General features: G+C 41.3%; 1 protein-coding gene across 6 annotated transcripts in view; it reads left to right on the forward strand.

Moving 5' to 3' along the window:
- The window catches only part of NAA16 (N-alpha-acetyltransferase 16, NatA auxiliary subunit), a 97,434-nt gene that overhangs the window by 47,543 nt on the left and 24,331 nt on the right, over window positions 1-25,560 (forward strand). For 3 of the 6 annotated variants that reach the window (XM_034758409.1, XM_034758407.1, XM_034758406.1), the window contains exons 8-9: window positions 362-457; window positions 9,107-9,213. In XM_034758409.1, coding sequence (XP_034614300.1) covers window positions 362-457; window positions 9,107-9,213 — 203 coding nt within the window. Of the gene's footprint in view, window positions 1-361; window positions 458-9,106; window positions 9,214-17,637; window positions 18,188-25,560 lie in introns of those variants that run through there. The other 3 variants (XM_034758412.1, XM_034758411.1, XM_034758410.1) reach the window with 2 other exon arrangements.

Genomic DNA, 25,560 nt, shown 5'->3' on the forward strand with positions numbered 1-25,560 from the left:
TTGTGAATGGGATTGCACAGTATGTAGTTGTAAGAAAATAAACACAATCTCCCTGTGGTTGGAGGCACAAGGTAATTAGGTTCTCTGCTGTTAAGTACTTAAACAAGTCATAACAAAAGATAGGGTCTGTTATATATACAACACACTACCTTCTTCTGTAGTGTATTTGATTAAATAAATGAAAAACTTAGTGTAAATTTTTGCAGTGTTGTAACTAAATCTGTACCTTCTGGTAGGTTTAGCTAATTAAAATCTAGAATTACAGATTTCTTTTAATGTCTTTTTTTTAAACAAGAATTTAATGCAAAAATAGATTTTTCTCTCCAGTGTTTCTTACATCTGTTATATTTGCTGATAATAGGCACTTTAGAAGAGAGGCTTCAGATTTATGAAGAAGTTAGTAAAAGACATCCCAGAGCAGTTTCACCTAGAAGATTACCTTTAAACTTTGTTCCAGGTAACAAACTGCATATCTGTTCCATAATCCTATTAATTTTTGTGTTTTATTAAGGTGTCAATAATTAATTTGTCCTAAATTTTGAGCATCCATTTATATGTAAAGGTGCATAAAGCTTGGTTTCAACCACTTGAGGACTATGCATCTTTGTTGATATGGACAAAAATGTCAGTAGTACACTACAAAGGCTGATAGCAAAAGGTCCTGCATGGTAATATTTTGCCTTTACTGATGAAACTACAGTGGATAGCTGTGTATATATTGTAAGAATAGCTCGCTCTATATATATAATGCCTTTGATCCTGTGCTGTGTGTTAGGTGATATCCCCAGATCAGAGTATGAAGTGTGGTAAGCTATTGTGTTAAGGGAATAATAAATTTCAACTTTTGTTTCTTTAATTGTTTATACACTGTGATAACATTCCTCTCTAGCCTCTTAGAGGAGAAGTCCCCTAAGACTGACTTTATATTATTGACAGAAGAAGTTTGCCTGTAAAGCTAGCAGCAGAAGAAATTGGAAGCTCTACTTACAGTTCAGATGTTGCACAGAAAACTATAGTAGAGGCTTCTCTGTACTGTTTCATTGGCCTGGAACCTAGTTGTCAGCAACTGCACCCCCTGAGTTAGAAGCTTGATTAGTATTTTTATTTTTGTTCTGGTGTCCCAAGCCCTGTCCCTGTATCTCCCTGTATTTTATAAGCTGGAACAAATGCTGATAAATGTATATAGCAATCAGCTGTAAAGTGGGCCTAATTTTGTTCACAACTGCAAGTTAACTCTAGTGATGGTGGCTTGCCCAAGAAAGCTCCCAGCCTACCTCAAAGAATTTTATGCTACAATGTAGTGCAGTGTTTGTTAAAATTTTAACTTAATCTCTAATGTAAACTACTATTACCATGCTGTACCTTGCCAGGTTATCTGTAGCTCAAAACTAGGTTTGAAGCATTTTCCAGTATGAAGTTTAATTGTAGCATCATATTCAGCAATGCTATAGTTAACTTTTTTTTAATGACTTTGTTATAAGCTGTCTATTTTGGAGAGTTTGTTACACTTAAACAAATTATAAAAACCTTCTATACTGAAACTTGGTACATAAGTGTTCTCAAGTCTGGAAAAATGATTGAAAATTGGTTCTTCCAGTGATTGCACATGTGCATTCCACTCTTGGTACGTGTGCATCCTGTGCATGGTTGTCAGAAACTTTTCCCCTTAGCGTTACCTGTTGATGTGGCTCAAGTGCTCTCTGTCTCATGTCCCTGTGAGCAGGCGAAGAGGGCAGAGCTGCCTCTGACCCCCCTCAGTTCCTTTTTACTGCCCAGGATGGCTGCTGGATCAGTTGGTCTTGCTTTAACAAATTCTCTCGGTGTGTCTTATTATTTTGTAGTGTTAGTGATTTGTTTTTTTAAAAAAAATTTGTTTTTTTGGTTCCCCTACTCTGTGTTCCATTTGTGGTACTGAGGAATGCATTGATTACTGTGTTTCAACCCTGGTTGTTCTTGCTCCAAGATGAGGTCTGTGAGTGACCTACATTCCAGCTGTTTGAAGTGCCTGGCTGAGTCTTGCATATCAGACTGTTGTCAAATTTATAAGGACTTTGAGCCTAGGACCAAAAAAGATAGATGCCAGGCTGAAGTTTCTTTTGATGGAAGCTACTCTGAAACTACCATTGGAGCTTTCCTGCTCAAAGAGGGGGACCACTTCTTCAGCTTCAGTTACAAGCGTTCTGCCAGTGTTGGCAGAGTTCTGGCATCAGTCATGATTTCCGGTGCCGAGGAAGAAGCATAAGGCTTCTAAGGAAGAGGCTGGAAGAGGAAGATTTCTTGCTCTTATGCCCACTGAGAAGAGTGATGGAGGATTGAATAGATCATTGGGTAAGAGGCGCTGTTGACTCCAGCACCAGGACAGGCACTGTCCTCAGGAAGGTCCTCACCCCCACCTGATGACTTCAAGGCTCATCAGGAACGTTTTGAAAATGGTTGCCTCAGCCTTGGATATCCAAGTGAAGGGAAGATAAGGAGTTGTCCAATAGACTAGATGACATTTTTACTGCAACTGGCCCCCTTGTGTGGCCTTACCAATTTATGAGGTGATTTTAGAGCCCCACCAATAACCTGTGACAAACTCCCTCCTCACTTCCTCTGACATCCGAGAGGATGAGGATTGATACTACTATATGTACCTTTACAAGGCTTTGAGTATTTCTTTTCACATCCCCTTCCAGGGTCATTGGTTGTTTTGAGAATTATTAGGAGGGAACGCTAGGGGCAACAGGCTGCGATCCCTAAATCACAGGACCCCAAAAAACTTGACTTGCTTGGTAGGAACATTTATTCTATGTCTGGGTTACAACTTAGAGTTGCTTTTGTTGTTGAGTCTCCGATATTAGTCATATCAAAACTTAAGGACTAGTTACAGGAGGACCTGAAACAAGAGTTTCTTTCACTGGTAGACAAAGGAAAGCTGATGGCTAGCACATCACTCCAGGCCAGTTTGGATGCTGCTGACTCAACTGCTAGGGCCATGACCTCGATTACAATATGGGGGTGCTCATGGCTGTAGTCTTTGGGGCTGCCCCAGGAAATCCAGCATACTGTTCAGAACCTGCCATTTGAAGGACCTATTCTCAGTGCAGATAGATGACAAACTGCATGGTTTTGAGTCACTCTGGAATCTTTTAAAGTCTCTGGCTATATGTACACCTGCCTTGACAAGAAAGCACTTTTGTCCACAGTAGTCCCGCCAATATGCTACTTTTGCACTTCAACAAGACCTATTAAGGAAAAAGAATTGGGGTTATAGATGCAGACCACCCCCTTCATCTACTGCAACAGCTTCTAGTTCATCTAGGCGCCCTGAGGGCGCTAAACAGACATTTTGATGGGTTAATTGAGACTATCATACCAGTCTCCAAAATTCCAGCCCCTCCTCTCTCTTTTTGCAAACCAGCTATTCCACTTCCTAGTTGGTTGGTCCCAAATCATTTCAGACCAGTGGGTTCTAAACATTGTGGAAGTGGAATACACCCTTCATTTTATTTCTATATCTCCCTCCTTCCTTGTCCCTCTTCTTGTGAGAGTGGTCCCTGGAGGTCCTCCTCCAGGAGGAGCATTCTTTGTTTCAGTTGGGAGTCATAGAAGATGTTCAGCAGTATTCCAGAGGGACAGGCTTTTATTTCTATTTCCTTATTCCAACAGCAAAGAGATGTCTCAGACAAGTTTCAGTCTGCGTCAACTCAACAAACATCTGAAAAAAGTAGTTTTGCATGGTCTTGCTGGCCTCCATTAGCCTCTCCCTGAATTCTAGAGATTGGTTTGCTGCCCTCAACTTGCATCACCACATGGAAATACATGTCCTGTATCAGGGCCATGGGAAGTATTTAAGGCTCCAGGTGAACCTTTCTCACTACCAATGCAGTTCTACCCTTTGGCCTGTCTCTCGCTCCCAGAATTTTTACCAAATGTATAGCATTAAGTGCATTTATGAGGAAGTTTGGGTGTGCAAGTGTATACATAACTGGATAACTGGCTGGTGAGAGGCTGATACAGAGTTCAGGTACTATCCAGTCTCTCTCATCCACTCAAACTTCAGGGCTCTGGGACTGTTAATCAATACACAGAAATCTATCCTCTCCCTTGTTCAGAGAATAGAATTAATAGGGATGGTCCAGGACTCGACTCAAGCCAGAGCTTTCCTTCCAGGATCAAGATTTCAGGCAATTCAATCCATCATTTTAGGTCTCGTGGTTCACCCAACTACAACAGAATGGAATTACATGTGGCTTCTGGGGCACATGGCCTTTTGCAGGTACATAGTCCAACATGCCAGATTGTACCTCAGGAACTAGTCGTGGCTGTCCTCCATATTCTCTCCAAGCCATCACCCTTTAAGCCTTGTGGTGAGGGTAGCCTCTCAGGTTTTAGCCTCTCTGGACTCTTGGACGAACCTTGTAAACATAGGCATTCCCTTTGTAATGCTCAACTTTCATTGACAATAGTGATAGATGCGTCTGCTCTGGGTTGGGGGGGCTCATCTGGGTTCCCTTAAGACACGGTGGTTGTGGTCCAAAAAGGACTTGTTTTTACACACACATTTCAGGGAAATGAGCTATTCAGCTGGTGTCAGGCTTTCTCACCCAAATCAATGGGAAAAGCTTGCTCATTCTCACAGAAAACACAATGGCAACGTTCTACCTCAACAGGATGGGAAGGACCTACTTGTCCTAGCTCTGCCATGAGGCAGTCTAACTCTGGGATTTTTGTATTGCCAATTCGGTTGACCCCACAGTCTCTTACTTTCCAGGGGTGCAGAATGAGCTTGCAGATCATTTAAGTCACAATGAGTGGTCTCCACATCCAAATATAGCCAGGCACATTTTTCAGCTGTGGGGTACTCTCCAGCTAGACCTCTTTGTAGTAAGAACCACAGGAAGTACAAGCACTTTTGCTCCCTTCAAGAGCATAGTCAGGGTTCCCTCACAGAAATATTTTTGCGGCCATGGTATGGGCAAATTTCTGTACGCTTTTCCACCAATTCCACTTCTTCCAGAATGTTGCTAAAAATCAGACAGGATATGTTTGAGTCATACATATAGCCCCAGCTTGGCTTTGGCAGCACTGGTTCTCCACCCTTCTCCCTGTAGGTAAAAGCTCTGATATCTCTTCCTTTGGACCCACGCCTAATTTCTCAAGACCATGGTCAGTTATTCCACCCAAATTTGCAGACGCTGCATTTAACACCCTGGATCCTTCATAGCTAGACCTTCAGGAAGAGTCTTGTTCAAAAGAGGGTTTAGGATGTGCTTTTAAATAGTAGGAAGCCATCTATATAGATCTATCTAATTGACGAAGTGGAAGCAGTTCTCTCTTGTCCGAACAATTTGGAGTCTCGCTGACACATTCTTCGACTATCTTGGACAGCATATCTTGGACTATCTCTTATACCTAAAACAGTAAGTATTAGTTGTTAGTTGCTAGGTGGACTTTGATAGAAGCATTTCAACTTTCCACCCTTAGATTGATACTCTCCGTATTTTCTAATAGGATGTCAATAAGATTTTTGAAAAGCTGCCTGCTCCTTACTGCATCTTTCAATGAAGATAACATTGATGGCCACCAAAAATGCTATTAGGAGGATAGGTGAACTACGTGCATTAATGCTTGGCCCTCCATGTAAAATTTCCTTTAATAAGGCTTACCCGTGTCCTTATCCAAAGTTTATTTCACAAGTGATGTATAACTTCCATATTAACCAAGCAATTTATTTGCCTTTGTTCTTCCCAAAGCCTCACTCAAATGAAGATGAGGAGTGGCTGCACAATCTAAATGTCAGAGGAGTGTTGTCTTTCTACCTCAACAGGTCCAGGCAATTCCACTTGTCTTTGCAGCTTTGTGTAGCAATCATGTACAGAATGAAAGGGCTCCCATTCTCTTTTCAGAAGATTTAATCTTTGCTTCCTGTATTCGCTTGTGCTGTGACTTACAAGTGCTACTCCACCAAACAGAATGACAATATATTCAATGAGATTGCAAGCGGTGTCTTCAGCCATTCTGGGTCAAGTGCCTGTCATAGACATTTGTAAAGTGGTAACTGGGTCTTCAGTACATGTTTGCAACTCATTATACCATCACTCAACAGTCTAAAAACAATGCGAGATTTGGGCGAGCTGTTCTCAAGTCTTTATTCAGATAGACTCTGATCCAGCCTCCTGATTTCACAGCTTGAGAGTCACTGAAAGTGGAATGTACATGTGCAATCACGGGGGGGCGGGGGCGAAAGGTTACCAACCGGTTCCACAACTGTTGTTCTTTGAGATGTGTTGCACATGCTCATTCCACAGCCCACCCTCTTCTCCCTCTGCATTGGAGTTTCCGGCAAGAATGAACAGAGGTGTCAGGGGTAGATCTGCCCTTTATGCCTGCTCAAAGGGTGCACTGCAGCAGAGGGTGCTTGACCCGCTCTCACAGATATCACTGAGGAAAAAGTTGCAACAGTCATGCACAGGATGCCCATACAGAGTGAAATGGACATACGCAATACATCTCAAACAGCAGTTACGGAACAGGTTAATAACCTTTTTTACTGTGCATGCAGAATAACCTTTTTGTTTTATTGTGCTGTATTGAAGTCCATGAGATGATGCATTTAAGTTAATAAAAGGATTTGCTGTCTTAGAAATGTACAGGGTGCAAAACTTTTACATCTTCACAGAAATAGAAAGGGTTTGATACCATCAATTAGGATCATAAATATTCATTGCTCTAGTTAATGTTTGTTCAGTGCCTTGGAGAGTAAAGATTTGTCTGTACTGCATTTTAAAACCTTTTGCAGCAAGGCTCAGAGCCCGGGTCTACAGACTTGGGCTTGCACTATGGCACTAAAATCAGCAGTGTAGACATTTGGACTAGAGCTTTGAAGCCCAGGGAGGGATTAAGGCTTCAGAGCCTGAGCTGCAATATCTACACTGCTGTTTTTAATGCAGTAGCGTGAGACCAAAATTGTAGACCTGGGCTCTGAGACTCCCTGCTGCAGGTTTTAAAACACAGCATAGATGTACCCTCTAACAGCTATGAGAGTTCTCAGTACTATTATAATTCTAGAAACCAATGTAGATATGTTATCTGATGATGAATTTGCGTCTGTCTCCCTTATGAAACAAAATCTTTTCAACTCTGCTTCCATGTGGCTGTCACCTTCATGGAGGAGCCTTTACTTGACTCAAATATACACCATATACACTCTCCTACTTACCTTAAAATTAGCTCAGGGAGACCCCAATGGTGTTTGAAATTGTGATTCACTCTGTCCTGAGGACTAATGAACCTACCAGTGAGATGCACATTAACAATGCACCTCAACTCTTTGCTTGCCTCTGAATGGCCTTGATACACAGGGTACATCTACACTGCAATTGGGGGAGCACAGGTAGGCATACCTGAACTAGTGTGATTGAACTTACTAAAAATAGTAGTGTAGCCTAGTTACCCTAGGGTCCCAGACAGAATTGTACGTGGGTGGCTAGCCCATGCCACTCTGGCTGCACTGCTATTTTTATCAAGCGACAGTGGTCGAAGTTAGCTCTGGTACATGTGCTCCAGTTGCTGTATAGCCATACCCACTATGTGCTCAAAAGGGAGTGCATTTAGTTTATACTCTTTGGCAGGCCACAACTTGAAGATATAGATTATACAGAAACTAACAGGCATAGTTGTAATGCTAACAAAACTTTTTCAAAGAAAAAAATGTAAAGTTTACAACTTACTTCAGAGATTTCCTGGCACTGGAAACTGGGAGAGTGACTGAACATATTCCTTAAATTATCCTCAGATGAATAAATTTTAAGATCAGTTCACTTATTTAGCAGTGTGGTCATCCTTCAAAGCGCTGGGCCAGCCTGAGTTTAGTCCATTTTTTTTTTCTTTTGCTCCTGAAGAGTGTGTGTGTGTGTGTGTGTGTGTGTGTGTGTGTTTTGGGTGCAACTTCAAAATTACCATTGCTTCACAACAGATCAAGCCAAAAATTAAAGGATGCCATTCAGGCCTCACTTAAATCCCAGATGCTTACTTCAACTAATCCTTTTCAGGAACATAGTCGCATTTATGTTCTGCTTGATTTTTAAGCAGTTCATCTTGTAAATTGATTTCTGAGCAGCTACATGACAATTTACCATCGATCTGCCATCTTCAGATTAAATGTTTTATTCCCATAAATAGAAAAACATGAAAATAAGGGGAAAACTTCATTGCCTATTTTTATTACTAGGAATGATTTTCAATATGCATGTGTTGGTTCTGGAACACTTTATATCATTGCAAATCTGTATTGTCGAATATATTCATTTCTGTGGGAATGGGTGTGGTAATAAAAAGTAGTTGCCCCATTCTTGAGCAGCTCTTGAAATGAAAACAAGATAATTCACACTTAAATGAGAGCCACACGGTGTCTCACTGGGTTACCCTTCCATGCCTTTTTGTAACAAACAAGGTATTTTAGTTACTCTGTCTGTTTTTCTAGGTCTGTCAAAAGCATTTCAGTTTGTAAATATTCTCAGCTTGGTAGCTAAAATATTTATACAACCCTACTGAGCATATGGAAAATATTCTATGCCTGTTCCATGTGTCTTCCCAGTTGACTCATCTTCATAATTCATGGAAGCATTAACCTAAGATGCTCTCAGACGTCAGTGCTATAAAGATTGATTTGCTTGTTAGTTACTTTCCTTTCTTAAGTCTCTCCCAGAAATCTTGCTCTGTATAGAAAGATATCATAGCACAACAAGTAGTGTGGTTGTGCCCACAAATACATTCAGATAACTAAGTATTTCAGTAACCTCCTCCTACAATATTGATAAAAATGCGGGGACTCTGTCTTATGAAACCAAGTCTTCCAATCAGTTTCAAATTCTAAAACTGATTTTAGTGTAGAAAGTCACGGTCACATGTTAGTTTCCCCAAACATAAACGTTTCTTTAGGGGGGAAGATGTGCTTATTCTGTTTTTCTTCTTTAACAGGAAAGAAATCAAAGCATTAGAACAGTTTTCTATGTAGAGTTTCAATTATTGGTGATAATCCATAGTTGTATAAATATAAACACTGATCAGTATACGGCACTCACAAACATTAAAATATAACCAAATACACTTTTGTTTCTAGGTGAAACATTTAGAGAACTAATGGATAAGTTCCTGAGGGTTAACTTCAGTAAAGGCTGCCCACCCTTGTTTACCACTTTGAAATCTTTATATTACAATACAGAAAAGGTAAATTTTAGTATTTATTCAGTTTTCATGTAATCTGCTGTACTAATTTAAGTTGTAAGTGTATTATATAGATTCCTCTGGAATTTACAAATGACTGTAATTCAGCAATCTCCTACTTAGTAGTTAGTGTGCTGCTTTCACTACAGAATTACTAGGTGATTACTCATCACGTAGTAACATGTACGTATCTGTATTAAATTTGATGATTTTGATATTGTCAGATTCAGATACAAATATGTACAGAAGTTTGACAAGTCAAGGATAAATGAAGACTAATCTACGAAACTGTATTCTTTGTCCTGGGATGCAAATGTGTCACGGTTGTTTCAATTTGTGGTTTATGCTGTCACAAGAAATCTTTATTATTAAATAGACAACAGGTAATAGTTCTGAATTGTGGTAATACAGTAATATATGCTACAGAGATTTGTTCCATATGTCAGTTTGTCTAAAGTTTGTGTAGTATTATTACATATGAGCAAGTCTAAAATCTCAAGGTATGTTCTGTTTTGTACTAAAACTGCTTTTCCAGATTTAATTATTGGTTTTTGAAGTGTCAGAGGAGTGTGGGGGGGGGGGGGAGAGGGGGGTGTGTGTGTGTGTGGGGGGTATATATATATACACAAACTGTACATGTACAAAATGTATTCAACAATATATTGCACTTTGTATGAAAAATTTTACATAGTGAAGTTGAACTTAAACTCTGTGATTTTAAAAACTTTAAAATCTCCTTGATTTTTCCAACTATATGGAGAATCCAAAAGTTTGAGATGTTCAGGAATATTTATATGGATGACATGAATTGTAATAGAGAGAGTTCTTCACCAAGGATGGGCAAAATTAGGTGGGGTGGGAAGTGCTCGGAGTAGGCCGCTGTGTACTAATAAGAGGAAAGGGTTAGTCACTGCTTCCACTGTGGCATGTTTTTACTTGAAAAGTTTTCTTGCCACCAGTCAAGTTGGGAACATGAAATCAGAACTTTTAAGATTGCCAGCTTATTCAGAGAGACTAACCAATAATTTGTATGCAGAGACAGAGGCAATTATCACATTTATATGGCTTAGTATGGGAGCACAGGATTTACATTTGTGAAAATACTTAGTTTTTTTCCCCCTGGAAGGGGGTGGGGTGGGGTTTCTTCAAGTTTTTTGTGTTTTTGCATTTCACTCACTCATTTATGTTTATGGAAATACCATATTTGAAAGGGTTTTGAAACAAGAAAATTCGCTCTACCTTCAGTCTGAATAAAATTTAACTATTTTGAAATTAAAAGAGAACTGATGAATGTCAAGGATGTTATCCCTGTAACAACTTTTTAGAAGCTTGGGGTGGGAAGGAATAGTTACTTATGTTTTGAGGGAGGGGCATGTCTGCTTGGTAGAATCAACTGTCACTGGATATTGAGCCTGGAGTTGTGAATTGATTATGGGGACTTGGTTTGAAAGAATCTTGCACAGGGCCTGGTAATACATGATTTTAGGAAAAACTAAAATCAGCATTGATTATTAATAGAAGATGGTTGGTTGATTGTGTGAAATTACCCTGTAATGGCTACAAGCATCTGTACTGGGGGAAAATACACTTCTACTCAATGCGACAAATTCTGTGTGTGGAAAAAAGAAAGATGTGAAGTATTGTGTCCAAGTTGTGAAGATGCCACCCAAAAATACAGAGAAAATTATGGCAAATTATGACTTTGGTGTTTTATCAGACAATGAAAATAAAGGTAACTTCTCAAGTACAGTAACATGAAATCTTTAACATAAAAACATGTAACACAGTCCTGAGGTACGTCATAGATGTTAGACTGTTCTGTCACTGCTGTCATTCAGTTTCATGATTGGTTGGTTGATAGGAAAAGGATTGATTTCCAAGTCTCCCATTGATACTCCATGGAACTCCCAGGAAGGTTTTATGTCTCTGCATCCAGATCATATATGTAGAAATTAACACAGCAGGAGAACTTTGATCAAAATATACCAATAATTTTGTATTAAAAGGGACTCAGCAGGGAGGTATTAAAGTTATAAACATGAGATTTGAAAGAGAACAGATTGTAGGCTGATAACACTACTGTTGCAGTTTCAGTGGAAATGTGGTTGACCTAAATTTAGAACAAAGACCTCGAAGGATAAAATCAAGTAAACAAAACAAACTCAGGAAAGCTATGGAACCTATTCCTATTTATTCAACTTAACCTTTGTATTTGGGATCAGTGTTATTGGTTGAGCCCTGGGTGGGAAGAAGAGCTTGAATTGTGGTTCATGAAATGTAATCCTGTGTACATTCCTTCCCTTCTGCAAATGTGGTTGCGGAAGTGGTTTGTAGCAGTTCACGGCATTAAAATGGTGAAAAATTGTGAAAGTAAAATATCAGGTGATAGAACTTTTGAGTTCAGAATTTTGTACATTTTTAAAGACTTCCACTCTTTTTTTTTTTTTTTTGTCAGCTCACCATCAAGTAAGCACATTTTAGTACATTGATTGGTTTGGTCAAAACCTCTTAATAGCTCAGGTGCTGAAAAAGTAAATTGATACATGTGTTTAAATATCTAAGAGTAGATACAAGAGTGGTAGGCCTAAGTGAATAGATTTGTGGAACCAAATATACCTCTACCTTGATATAATGCTGTCCTTGGAAGCCAAAAAATCTTACCGCGCTATAGGTGAAACCATGTTATATTGAACTTGCTTTGATCCACCGGAGTGCGCAGTCATGCCCTCCGGGCCCCCCCCCCCCCCCCAGCACTGCTTTACCGCGTTATATCCGAATTTGTGTTATATCGGGTCGCGTTATATCAAGGTAGAGATGTATTGTGTTCTTGTGTTTAACTTACAAAATTACAGGCTCTTCTTTTTTATCAAAATGTGTGCCTCTTTATGTTTAGGGAATAAATGCTGGCAAAGCAAATCACCTAGTATGCATTTTTCGTTTAATTTCATAGACGTTTTGTTAGTTTTCTAGTGTGTTTATTTCAGGGAAAAGTGTGTGACTATTGGGAAGGTGTGTCAATGTCAGATATTTCAGAGGATGGTGTGTATAAAATGCATAGTAAATCTAATTCAGCAATCAGAGGAAAGTAATTTCCCTGACAGTAGAATACTGATCATCTTATGCTTGTATGTTTATTATCTTGACATTTGAAATGTTAAAGATGGATTAATCCTGTTCTTTCCTCCTTCCACTACCTGATTGTACCCTACAGCAGATTGTCTGAACAGTGCTTTATACAGTCCAGTATTAAATGCCCCCAGTGATGGGGCTTCTACACATCCTATGCCAGCTACATATCCTAGTGCCCAATCTAAGCTTCCAGTCAGGAAGTTTTTCTTTGATTTTTCAAAAAAAAAAAAAAAGTCCTGGTTACATTTCATGTGGTGCAATAGAAGGAATGTTTCTCCATCCTTGATGTTCAGAGTCCTAGTACCCATGAAAGGATTTATTTAATACCAGCCCAGACTGTACCTCTAAGTAGAAACTGCAGCACTTCCCAAGACTCTCTTGGGTACCTGTGTACCATTTAGCCAGCATCTGTTTTCTCTTCCCCAAGGAGAGAGTCAGTCAGCGCTTTGTCCCTTATTGTTAACGCTTGCTTTTAAACAAAATACTGTTCTTGTAATAGAAGAAAAAGTTGAATGACAGCTAAAACGAAAGCAATCTGTAAAACTTCTCACCATGATTAGTGCTGAATACAATATAGATATGAAAAAATGTTTTTCATAGTAGACTACAAAATGAATATTCCCAGTTTAAGAAGCTTCTCCATCATTGTGCATACTTGTAGCATTTCTTAAGATGGGAAGACTGGCAAATAAGTGAAATTTATAGCGTTTTTTGAAAATGGTTAGATTTTGCCTGTGTCTTATTTCCTGTAGCTTGTTCCACAGTAGAATTCCCTTAAATGAATGCCCTCTGGCTCTCGCAAGCTTTTTGGGGGCTTTTTTACCTGCGTTGTTCTGGAATAGCACAGAAAATCATAGAATAGATGAAGTGGTTATCTTCAACATATCCTGATCCTGGACTGTTCATAGCCTTGTAAGACTGGGGCCTTGAATTGACATTGGAAGTGAACTGGGAATCTGTGGACAGTGCAGAGCACCAGTGTTCTGTTCTCTGTGGCTTATTCCAATGAAAACTGGGCTATCAAACTTGAAGCTTCTGTGTTGCTTCTACATGCATTCTCTGATACACAGATTACATTAATTTACGCAGTCTGAAAATGACACATGCATAGGTCACTCTGGCCAGATCTTCTGCCAAAAGAAAGGAGAAAGGATCATAGTCTCCTAGCATGGTGAAATAAACAATGTACTGTGCTAGGCCTTTCCTAACAAGGTTAGATGTTTTAGGTCAAAATCAGAAACAGATGTAGTTGTTTTATTTGTTAGTCCATTGCTTGGTCTACACTTAAGCTATATATCAGTGTAGCTATATCAGTCCAGGATGTGAAAAAACATACCCCTGAGTGACTTAGCTATGCTGACAAAACCTCCATATAGACACAGCTTTGTCAGCTCAGCTAGCATTGTTGGGAGAAGTGGTGTTCTGTAGTGTAGACATTACTCTTCCCCACTCCCAGGTTTATACTATCAAGAAGGCAAGGGCAGAGACCTTTTAAAGTTCATATGACATTTTAGGAAGGGGACTTTCCTTTATTTAATGGTGGTCTGGTCTTTTTTCTTTCCAGAGGACCCTCTGGTCTCCAATTAGATCATGATATTACTTCAGTGCACATCTGATGGTACTAGTCTGGCCATGTGAGAGCATTTCTTTTCCTCTTCCAGGCGTTTTGTCTGAACAGAAACCTGCAGTTTCTCCCTAAAGTAGCTTAACTGCAAATTTCAAGTGAATAAGAATATATAAAAACGGATCTCTCCGTATATGTCCCAGGCATAGCTGCTTATTACAATACCCTTTAAATGTGTCTTCTCTCTGCAGCCTCCCTCCCTCCCCCCCCATTATCAGAGGAGTAGCCATGTTAATCTGTATCGGCAAAAACGACGAGGAGTTTTTTTTTTTTTTTTTAAGGTGGTACCTTAAAGACTAACAGATTTATTTGGGCATAAGCTTTCATGGGTAAAAAACCCACTTCTTCAAATGCATGAAGACACTGCTCCCCTTATGAAGCAGTCCCTTCAATTCCCTAATAAATGAGTTCAAAGAACACAGTCTAGTACTCAGATGCCCAGAAATGGACATAGTATTTCAGGTGCTGCTTCATTAGTAAAAAATAAAAACACAAGACTGTGGAAAAGTTACTCTGAGTCTCTTATTACAAGGCGTAATAAGGTGCTGTCTTTGATTTCCCTTCCAACTCATAGGGACTTTCAAATCTACTACTCGATGACAATGGCCTGTTTGGCAACATAAATTAATACTAAAAAAAGCCTCACTGAGAGATAGGTGTAAACTACTATGTAACTTAAGATCCTGCCTCAGGCATCCAAATGAAAAACTTTGACTTCCATACTGAAATTTTAAACCATTTATCTTCATGGGAATTAAGCAAATCTTGGATACAACTTAATAGAAGAAGGTAGACCAATGTCTTGAATAAAATCCTTTTCTACAATTCTTCACTGAGTCTTAGGTGCTGTTAATCAGTAGTTTATAGGTGCTTAATTCAACAAAGCAAATAGCACCTCTTGTTTAAAATGTAGTCCCATTTGGTTTATTAAAATTTATCAAAGCCAGTTAAGGGATTTAGACAGTTTCCATTTCTCAACAATCTCTTTCCAATCTTGTAGCAATTATTTCTTATAATTAATGCCGAGAGTACTTATTTTCCTTTTTTAATCATATTGAACATAACATGCTGTTAATAACTAATCCATTCAGTTAATACATTGTGTTGTAGATTTTCTTTCTGGATAGTCAGTAAATGCAACTTTTGATGATACAAAACCTCTCCTTTTAGTCTTATCATTCTATGTCCATCAGGGCTCTTTGTTTAGGCTTCACTAAACCTGGAGTTGGACAGAGTCAAAATTGCTACTCAACTTTACTGCAAGACTAAACGTTTTAATTCAGTCTCTGCAGTGCCGCAGCGAACCAAAAGAGATCTATAAAGGTTAATCTCTAACCCATGTACTTCAATAATTGAACCTTCTATTCATAAGTGTTTACATAGGTTGAAGAGTTACAACAGAGAAGCCATATATAGTCTGTATTTAATTACAGTATTATCAAGATGCCCTTCATGTAATCAGGAAGGCTGAGGGGAAGAATACAGTACATAAGTGAATTGGGAACATAGTTTTGTCCCTTATCTGTTACGGATTTTCTTGTTCTGTCTGTTTGAATACCTACCATTTGGTCCCTCACTGAGGGTTAATTAGCTTCCTTGCATAAATAATCCTGTAGTTAAAGACAGTAGTCTTTGTTTTTGTTACTTAAACATTAGTTATATTTTTCCTTTTCTTGACATTTTAAACTTCTCTCTAACCTCAAATGATGAGGTTGGTATTCTGCATTTCCATACCTTAGTAGTTTTTGCTGTTTCTTCCTATGTCAGAGAAACACTTTCAAGGGATGGATTAATTAAAACAGTACTTGAAGTAATTGTCATATTAGAGGTGTCTCTACACTGCAACGTAAGTCCAGGGTTAGTGGACCTAAAGTCAGTGAACCGTAGTTTTGTGAACCTAGTGCTTGAGTGTCTATGGTGGTTGCTGACACCTAGACTGAATTTTTGAACCGGAGCTCCAGCATCCATAACTTCAGTACACAGGCTGAGTCTGTCCAACCATATCCAAGACTTCCTATCGCCCTGTCGAAATGTGGCTGCTCTAGCCATTTGTGGTGCAGTGTGAGAAAATTTGACTGTCTACCCCGAATATCACAGGAAGTTCCAACACACACATACCCCAGCCTTCTGCCCTGACCCCTGAAACACCCCCTTCCCCAGGTCTGGGGCCCCGGTCATAGGCCCTGCTCAGCCTGCTGCCGGCCTAGGTGAACAGAACCCCAGGCTGGCAGCGAGCTGAGCAGGCTGGTGGCATAAGATCAGCATTTTAATTTAATTTTAAATGACACTTCTTAAACTTTTTGAAAACCTTGTTTACTTTATATACAATAGTTTAGTTATATAATATAGACTTACAGAAAGAGACAGTCTAAAAACGTTAAAATGAATTACCGGCACGCGAAACCTTAAATTAGAGTGAATAAATGAAGACTTGGCACACCACTTCTGAAAGGTTGCCTACCCCGTTGAGAATATAGTAGCAATATTAACTCATGTAATATTGAATGAAAAGGCTGTCTTTTCATCCTGGAGAGCTGAAATTGTTTCCTGTTAACAGGATTTCCCTCTTTCCTCTAGCAATTTGATTCTCTTCTAAACAAAACATGGCTTTAGAGATAATAGGATTTTTAGAGATATAACACTACCTGGAAGTAAAAATCCTATAATATGAAATTAAGTTTTTATTGTTGTATAGACCATCTGTAGACTACCATTTAAAGAACATTCTTCAAAAATCCTTGTACAATAGTAAGTGCTTGAAATGTGTAATGACAGATGCGTGTGTCTACAAATGAGTTTGGTGGTGGCACTTGCAGGGAAAGATGTCTACACAATATATGTTGTGTGTGGATACTAAGTTTTATATCAAAGTTTGGGGGGACTTGTTTACTTGCTGATGGCTTTTTCCTGTTTTTTAGGGTATTTATGTAGCTATCTTGTAGTTGTTTCAATTGTGTAGTTGTTGTAGGTTTTATTAATAGTGCAATGTAGGTGTCTTGGAAATTAGTTTACTATCCAGATTTCTCTGAAATTTTAATTCAACCCTGCAGCTTTAGAAGCCTAACTGCATGGTGTTTGGAGGGTACTAACGTTGTATCAGGCTTTCCTTCACAAAATTAATGATGGTATAGTAGCAGACGTGTATATAGGCATATTTATATAATTTTCGGCGTGATGGCATCTGCGTGCCTAAATATAGCACTAGCTCAAATACTATCTTGAATTAGCATGACCTAAAAGAAGCTGCACTTTTTCCTTGGTGTCTCCCAAGAAGAAAAAATTCTGCCCAGTAGTCCTAGTAGGATTTGGGGTTTTTATATGAAATTACCATTTCTACATGAACCTAAGCCTTAAGACTATCTCTTAACAGGGTGATTTTGCTGCACGCAAATGACTGACTAAAAATTACACATTGAAATGTAAGAATTTTCATACTCCATGGGTTGCTCCCAAAATGTATTTGCAGTAAATGCTTTAAGCATCCCCATCTGTTCCCACTGTCCCTAGCAAAAGAGAACAAAATCAGACACTAAAACAAATTCCAGGTTTTTTAATCTGACCAATATTCAAAACTACTCTTTGGGTCCCCAGTCAGTTGTGCTTTATATCCGTGAGATTAAATCCAAAGAGTGAAGACCTTCAATTAGTCAAGGTTTGCGTCGATTGTGTTGCAGGTGCATTGATTCCATTGAAGCGCATGTGTCTTATTTCTGTGTAACTAAAAACATGGAGGCTCTGTGAGGAAATACTGGATGAGAGAAAATGTCTGGCTGGAAGAAACCTCAGAAGTCTCAAAAAAGGTATAAGGCTCTCTGCACAGGAAGGTAGGCTGTCTCCCCTGAAGCCCTTTCTTTTCCTCTTACAAGAAAGATGGCTTTATCTGTCCTTGATTTTGATTGCTATAGAAATGAAAGGGAAGCTGTGACCAAGTTTTGTAGTTGGATGCCCTCCATGAACTAGTGGTAGATCACATAAGGAAGTAAAGGACATTTAATTCTATTAATTAGCTCTACATTTTAAGATGGAGTAAAAGATTAGCAACCATGGGACTCAGCTGCCTTTTTGTTCATGTCTATCTCTTTTGGTTAGTTTTAAAGAAACTGTGTACTCCCTGGGTTAGAAAGCTCTCTGGGTTAGAATTTTAAGGACCAAACTCAGTGGTAAGTGGTCATATAAATCAGATCCAAATATTACTGAACATTCATTTAGTTGGGGATTGGTCCTGGTTTGAGCAGGGGGTTGGACTAGATGACCTCCTGAGGTCCCTTCCAACCCTGACATTCTATGATTCATAGCAAAATGTAAAAATCTTTGACTTCCAAACTATACTCTTCATAAGAAGAATGGGATAATTCAAAAAAGCGTAAGTAGGAAAGTAAGAAATTGTGCATTAAGCAGTACCAGAATTTGATGATTAGCTAATATTTGCCCCTTCTCCTAATGTACAGAGTGCTTGCTCATTAATAGCACTATAAAGTTGTCAAGGCTCCTTCCCCACTCTGAACTTTAGGGTACAGATGTGGGGGCCTGCATGAAAACTTGTAAGCTTAACTACCAGCTTAGATCTGGTCCGCTGCCACCACTCCCAATGTGCTAAGTCCCTTCCCTGGGTAGCCTTGAGAGACTCTTCCACCAATTCCCTGGTGAACAGTGATCCAAAACCCCTTGGATCTTAAAACAAGTATTCATCATTCCCCAACCCCCTTCTTTCCCCACACCAATTTCTGGTGAGTCCAGATCAATCCCCTTGGATCTTAGAACAAGGAAAAATCAATCAGGTTCTTAAAAAGAAGGCTTTTAATTAAAGAAAGAGAGGTAAAATCATCTCTGTAAAATCAGGATGGAAAATAACTTTACAGGGTAATCAAACTTAAAGAGCCCAGAGGAACCCCCTCTAGCCTTAGGTTCAAAGTTACAGCAAACAGAGGTAAACACCCTAGCAAAAGGTACATTTACAAGTTGAGAAAAGAAAGATAAAACTAACACACCTAGCCTGGCTGTACTTACAAGTTTGAAATATGAGAGACTTGTTCAGAAAGATTTGGAGAGCATGGATTGATGTCTTAGTCCCAAGAGCGAACAACCCCCAAAACAAAGAGCACAAACAAAAACCTTCCCCCCACCAAGATTTGAAAGTATCTTGTCCCCTTATTGGTCCTTTGGGTCAGGTGTCAGCCAGGTTACCTGAGCTTCTTAACCCTTTACAAGTAAAAGGATTTTGGAGTCTCTGGCCAGGAGGGATTTTATAGTATTGTACACAGGAAGGCTGTTGCCCTTTCCTTTATAGTTATGACACGCCCCCCAAATCACAGATAGTGTTGGACAGCTGGTTCCACACTGGCTGTGATTTCTTCCTGGAGCTCTAGGAGAAAACAAGAGTTAATATGACACATGCACCTTTAGACATACTACTGATTATATAAAAACTAACAATATGTCCCACATTCCAAGAACATTTTTTAACTAGTTGATTCTGGGAAACTTTCACAGGAGAGTGCATCAGCCACTTTGTTAGAAGCTCCTGAAATGTGTTGTATTTCAAAATCAAAATCTTGGAGAGCTAAACTCCACCGAAGAAGTTTTTTGTTATTCCACTTGGCGGTATGAAGCCACTGTAGCGCAGCATGGTCTGTTTGTAGTTAGAAATGCCGTCTCCAACGTATGGGCGTAGCTTTTCCAGCGCGTACACAATGGCGTAGCATTCCCTTTCGCTGATTGACTAGTGGCTTTCCCTCTCAGACAGTTTCTTGCTGAGAAACATGACAGGATGGAATTCTTGATCCGGTCCTTCCTGCATTAAAACTGCTCCCACACCCCGCTCGGACGCATCTGTGGTTACTAGAAACGGTTTGCCAAAGTCTGGGGCCCTTAGCGCAGGGTCAGACATGAGTGTCGCCTTAAGCTGGTGAAAGGCCTTCTGACACTCATCAGTCCACTGAACTGCATTTGGCTGTTTCTTTTTGGTTAGGTCTGTCAGCGGGGCGGCGATTTGGCTGTAGTGTGGTACAAATTGCCTATAATATCCGGCCAAGCCTAAGAATGATTGGACCTGTTTCTTTGACTTTAGGACCGGCCACTTTTGGATAGCATCCACTTTGGCCTGTAGGGGATTTATAGTTCCTTGACCCACCTGGTGCCCCAGGTAAGTCACTCTGTTTAGGCCTATTTGACACTTTTTAGCCTTAACAGTTAATCCTGCCTGCCTGATGCGCTCGAAGACTTTTTCCAGGTGCTCCAGGTGTTCTGTCCATGAATCAGAAAAAATGGTCACATCATCGAGGTAGGCAACTGCAGATTCTCCCAATCCCGCCAGGAGACCGTCTACAAGTCTTTAGAATGTGGCGGGTGCATTTTGCAGCCCGAAAGGGAGTACATAAAATTCATACACCCCTGCCTGGGTGCCGAAGGCTGACCTTTCCTTGGCAGGTTCATCTAGTGGTACTTGTCAGTACCCCTTGGTTAAGTCTGAGGTAGACATGAATTGGGCATGTCCCAGTTTCTCCAATAGCTCATCTGTGCGTGGCATTGGATGGTTGTCGGGACAAGTTACAGCATTTAGCTTACGGTAGTCCATGCAAAAGCGTATTTCCCCATCTGGTTTAGGAACTAGAACCACTGGCGATGTCCGTGCACTCTTAGAGGGGCGGATTGTACTCATCTGTAGCATGTCCTGGATCTCCCTTTTTATAGCAGTTTGGGCATGAGGTGACTCCCGGTAGGATGGGGTTCTAATTGGGTGAGCATTACCTGTGTCAGTGGAGTGGTATGCCCGTTCGGTCTGTCCTGGAGTGGCTGAGAACATTGGCGCAAAGCTAGTGCATGGCTTCTTGATCTGCTGTCACTGCAGACGTCCAGGGGTTGTGGAGAGGTTCACCTCTTCCACGCCACCATTACTTTTTCCTTCATAGATTCAAGGACTGGAAGGGACCTCGAGAGGTCATCGAGTCCAGTCCCCTGCCCGCATGGCAGGACCAAATACTGTCTAGACCATCCCTGATAGACATTTATCTAACCTACTCTTAAATATCTCCAGAGATGGAGATTCCACAACCTCCCTAGGCAATTTATTCCAGTGTTTAACAACCCTGACAGTTAGGAACTTTTTCCTAATGTCCAACCTAGACCTCCCTTGCTGCAGTTTAAACCCATTGCTGCTTGTTCTATCCTTAGAGGCTAAGGTGAACAAGTTTTCTCCCTCCTCCTTATGACACCCTTTTAGATACCTGAAAACCTGCTATCATGTCCCCTCTGTCTTCTCTTTTCCAAACTAAACAAACCCAGTTCTTTCAGTCTTCCTTCATAGGTCATGTTCTCAAGACCTTTAATCATTCTTGTTGCTCTTCTCTGGACCCTCTCCAATTTTTCCACATCTTTCTTGAAATGCAGTGCCCAGAACTGGACACAATACTCCAGCTGAGGCCTAACCAGAGCAGAGTAGAGCAGAAGAATGACTTCTCGTGTCTTGCTCACAATACACCTGTTAATACATCCCAGAATCATGTTTCCTTTTTTTTGCAACAGCATCACACTGTTGACTCATATTTAGCTTGTGGTCCACTATAACCCCTAGATCCCTTTCTGCCGTACTCCTTCCTAGACAGTCTCTTCCCATTCTGTATGTGTGAAACTGATTTTTTTCTTCCTAAGTGGAGCACTTTGCATTTGTCTGTTAAACTTCATCCTGTTTAATTCAGACCATTTCTCCAATTTGTCCAGATCATTTTGAATTATGACCCTGTCCTCCAAAGCAGTTGCAATCCCTCCCAGTTTGGTATCATCCGCAAACTTAATAAGCGTACTTTCTATGCCAATATCTAAGTCGTTAATGAAGATATTGAACAGGGCCGGTCCCAAACCAGACCCTGCGGAACCCCACTCGTTATGCCTTTCCAGCAGGATTGGGAACCATTAATAACAACTCTCTGAGTACGTTATCCAGCCAGTTATGCACCCACCTTTTAGTAGCCCCATCTAACTTGTATTTGCCTAGTTTATCGATAAGAATATCATGCGAGACCGTATCAAATGCCTTACTAAAGTCTAGGTATAATAAATTAATGGAGATATCCCATCTCCTAGAACTGGAAAGGACCTTGAAAGGTCGAGTCCAGCCCCCTGCCTTCACTAGCAGGACCAATTTTTGATTTTGCCCCAGATCCCTAAGTGGCCCCCTCAAGGATTGAACTGATAACCCTGGGTTTAGCAGGCCAATGCTCAAACCACTGAGTTATCCCTCCTGTATGTATCCCTTCATAGTAGATACCTTTCAGGCCACTCCGTGTCATCTGTTTCCTGGGCTGTAAACTGGAAAACCTTTAATTCTCTGAAATAAAAAGGCTTACGAGAATTAACATGGTATACCTTAGGCTTTATGTTGGAGGTGGGGGATGCTATGAGATAATTAACAGCTCCTAGGTGCTCCTGGACCGTGAATGGTCCTTCCCACGACTCTTCCATTTTATGGGCCTGGAGCGCCTTTAAGACCATGACTTGGTCTCCTACTTTGAAGGACCGTTCTCTGGAATGTTTATCATACCAGGCCTTTTGCTTTTCCTGAGCATCCTTTAGGTTTTCTTTAGCAAGGGCTAAACAGTGTCGGAGGGTGCTTTGTAGGTTGCTTACAAAGTCTAGAATGTTAGTTCCTGGAGAAGGTGTAAACCCCTCCCATTGCTGCTTCACCAACTGTAATGGCCCCTTAACCTCGCGGCCATACACAAGTTCAAATGGTGAAAACCCTAAACTGGGATGTGGTACAGCCCTGTAGGCAAAAAGCAACTGCTGCAACACTAGGTCCCAGTCATTGGAGTGTTCATTTACGAATTTACGTATCATGACCCCCAAAGTTCCATTAAACCTCTCCACCAGGCCATTGGTTTGATGGTGGTAAGGGGTGGCAACCAAGTGATTCACCCCATGAGCTTCCCACAGGTTTTCATGGTCCCTGCCAGGAAATTAGTTCCTGAATCTGTAAGGATGTCGGAGGGCCAACCTACACTGGCAAAAATGTCTGCTAATGCCTGGCACACACTTCTAGCCCTGGTGTTGCTTAAGAGTACTGCTTCTGGCCATCGGGTAGCAAAATCCATGAAAGTCAGTATGTACTGCTTTCCTCTGGGTGTCTTCTTTGGGAAAGGACCCAGAATATCCACAGCTACTTGCTGAAATGGGACCTCAATTATGGGTAGTGGCTGGAGAGGGGCTTTGACCTGGTCTTGGGGCTTTCCCACTCGTTGGCACACCTCACAAGACGGGATATAATTAGCAAGTAGTATTGTACACAGGAGGGCTGTTACCCTTCCCTTTATAGTTATGACAAAAATACATAGAATTATTAACCCCAGTCAATAGATGAGGTAATATTTGAACTTAGTCTACTGGTTCCCAGTGCAATGCCACTTCACCTAGGCCAGAAGGATGTTTAGAAGGGAAAGGAAGAGCAGGAGGAGGATCTTGTCTGTCTCCATCCAGTTCTGTGTGGTTGTTTTAGAACGATGGAGAAAAAAATCAATGGCATTTCAGTGGCATCTAGGAGCATGCATACTGTAGTTGGAATGTTGAGAAATTTAAGGAGAAAGCCTCTGACAAGTTCTATAGCTTCTCCGTAAATGGGATTCCCCCTCCCCAATGCAGTTTATAATTTGACCAAATCTGGAAGGGTTTTCATGGGGACAGTAATACAGTAAAAAGCACCAGTCTGACCCCCAGACTACTCCTTGCAAAATTTCAAGTTACTGCATGATGGCACAGGAAAGAGATGGTAATTAAGTCTGAATATTTTTTTTATTTTTATTTTATTTTTAAACAATACAAAACTTTTCACTAATATTCTTGGAAATGTCTACGTTGTGTGTGGTTGAATTTCCAAAAAATAAATTGAACCCCAAGCTCCAGTTATGGAAAATCCCAACCTAATTAGTTGAGGTTTGCTAAAATTTTAAACATTTGAACCAGTTTTTTTATAATGGGAATTGTTAGGCAGCCTTAGGATAGGTGTTTTGGCTTCACACGTGATGCATCAGTAATACAGTAACTCCTTACTTAACATTTTAGTTATGTTCCTGAAAAATGCAACTTTAAGTGAAACGATGTTAAGCGAATCCAATTTCCCCATAAGAATTAATGTAAATGGGGGGGTTAGGTTCCAGGGCAGCTTCCCCTATTCTACAAGCACCAGAGACGGGGTTTCAACCTTCAGCCCGCCCACTCCACTCCTTCCCCCAATCCCCCACCCTTGACCCGCCTCTTCTCCCCCCCACCTCCTCCCCCTTTACTTTGTTCGCTGTGTCCTGGCTCCTCCCCCCTTCCTTCCTCCCCTCCCTTCTAAATGCCGCAAACCAGCTGATTGTTGCGTAGGGGAGGGAGGGGGGAGGTGCACCGAGTCCTCGCTCCTCCCTCCTGCCCGGTGCAATCAGCTGGCTTGCCACGTTCGGGAGGCAGGAGAGGGAGGGGGAGCCTGCATGTCGAGTCCTTTCTCTTCCCTCCCGCCTCCAAAACGCCGCAAGCCAGCTGATTGCCCTGGGCAGGAGGCAGGGGAGGGAGGGGGGAACGTGCGCTGAGTCCTCGCTCCTCCCGCCTCTCTCCTGCCCAGGGCAATCAGCTGGCTTGCGGTGTTTTGGAGGGAGGGGGAAGGAGTGCAGACTCGGTGCACAGGCTCCCACTGCCTCCTGAACGCGGCAAGCCAGCTGATTGCCCTGGGCAGAAGGGAGTGGGGAGGAGCGATGACTCGGCGCGCAGGCTACCTCTCCCTCCTGAACTTGGCAAGCCAGCTGATTGCCCTAGACAGGAGGGAGGGGGGAGGAACGAGGACTCTGTGTGCCTCCCCCCTCCCTCCCCTGCCTCCCGAACGCCGCAAGCCAGCTGATTGCCTCAGGCAGGAGGGATGGGGAGCCTGTGCACAGAGTCCTCTCTCCTCCCTCCTGCCTCCAAAATGCCGCAAGCCAGCTCATTGCCGGGCAGGAGGTGGGGGGAAGAGGGGGAAGATGCTGATCCACGGGGTCTGCTGGGCAGGAGGTGGGCGGGAGGTGCTGGGAGGGAGGGGGGCGTAAGGAGGCTGCCAGCTGTGGAGAAAGCAGGCAGCCAAACAACGTAAGAGTGGAGCATTGCACAACTTTAAATGAATATGTTCCCTAATTGATCAGCAACATAACAATGAAACAACATTAAGCAGGATGACTTTAAGTGAAGAGTTACTGTAGTTAGCCTCTGTAACTATGTGAGAGAGTCTGTCTACACTACAGGTGTCACTGTAGAGCTATAGTGTATGTAGATGATTCCTACACTGATGGGAGGGATATTTCAAGTGATGTATGTAATCCATCTCCCCAAGCGGATGGTAGCTAGGTTGACAGAAGAATTCTTCTTTCTATCTAAATATGGCCTTGGCAACACTGGCACTGTACAGAGCTGCAACTTGCTGCGCTCAGGGGTGTGAAAACGCCCCCCGCCCCCGAGTGCAGCGCTGTAAAGCGCCAGTGTAATCAGCACCTGCAGTGCTGCACGCTCGCTCGCAGCGCTGCACGCTATTCTCCTTGGAGAGGTGGAGTAGTTGCAGCACTGCGAGAGCTCTCTCAACTACACAGCGGCAGCACTGTGAATTC

This window comes from Trachemys scripta, chromosome 1, assembly GCF_013100865.1.
Source record: "Trachemys scripta elegans isolate TJP31775 chromosome 1, CAS_Tse_1.0, whole genome shotgun sequence".
In the NCBI taxonomy this organism is placed as follows: domain Eukaryota; kingdom Metazoa; phylum Chordata; order Testudines; family Emydidae; genus Trachemys; species Trachemys scripta.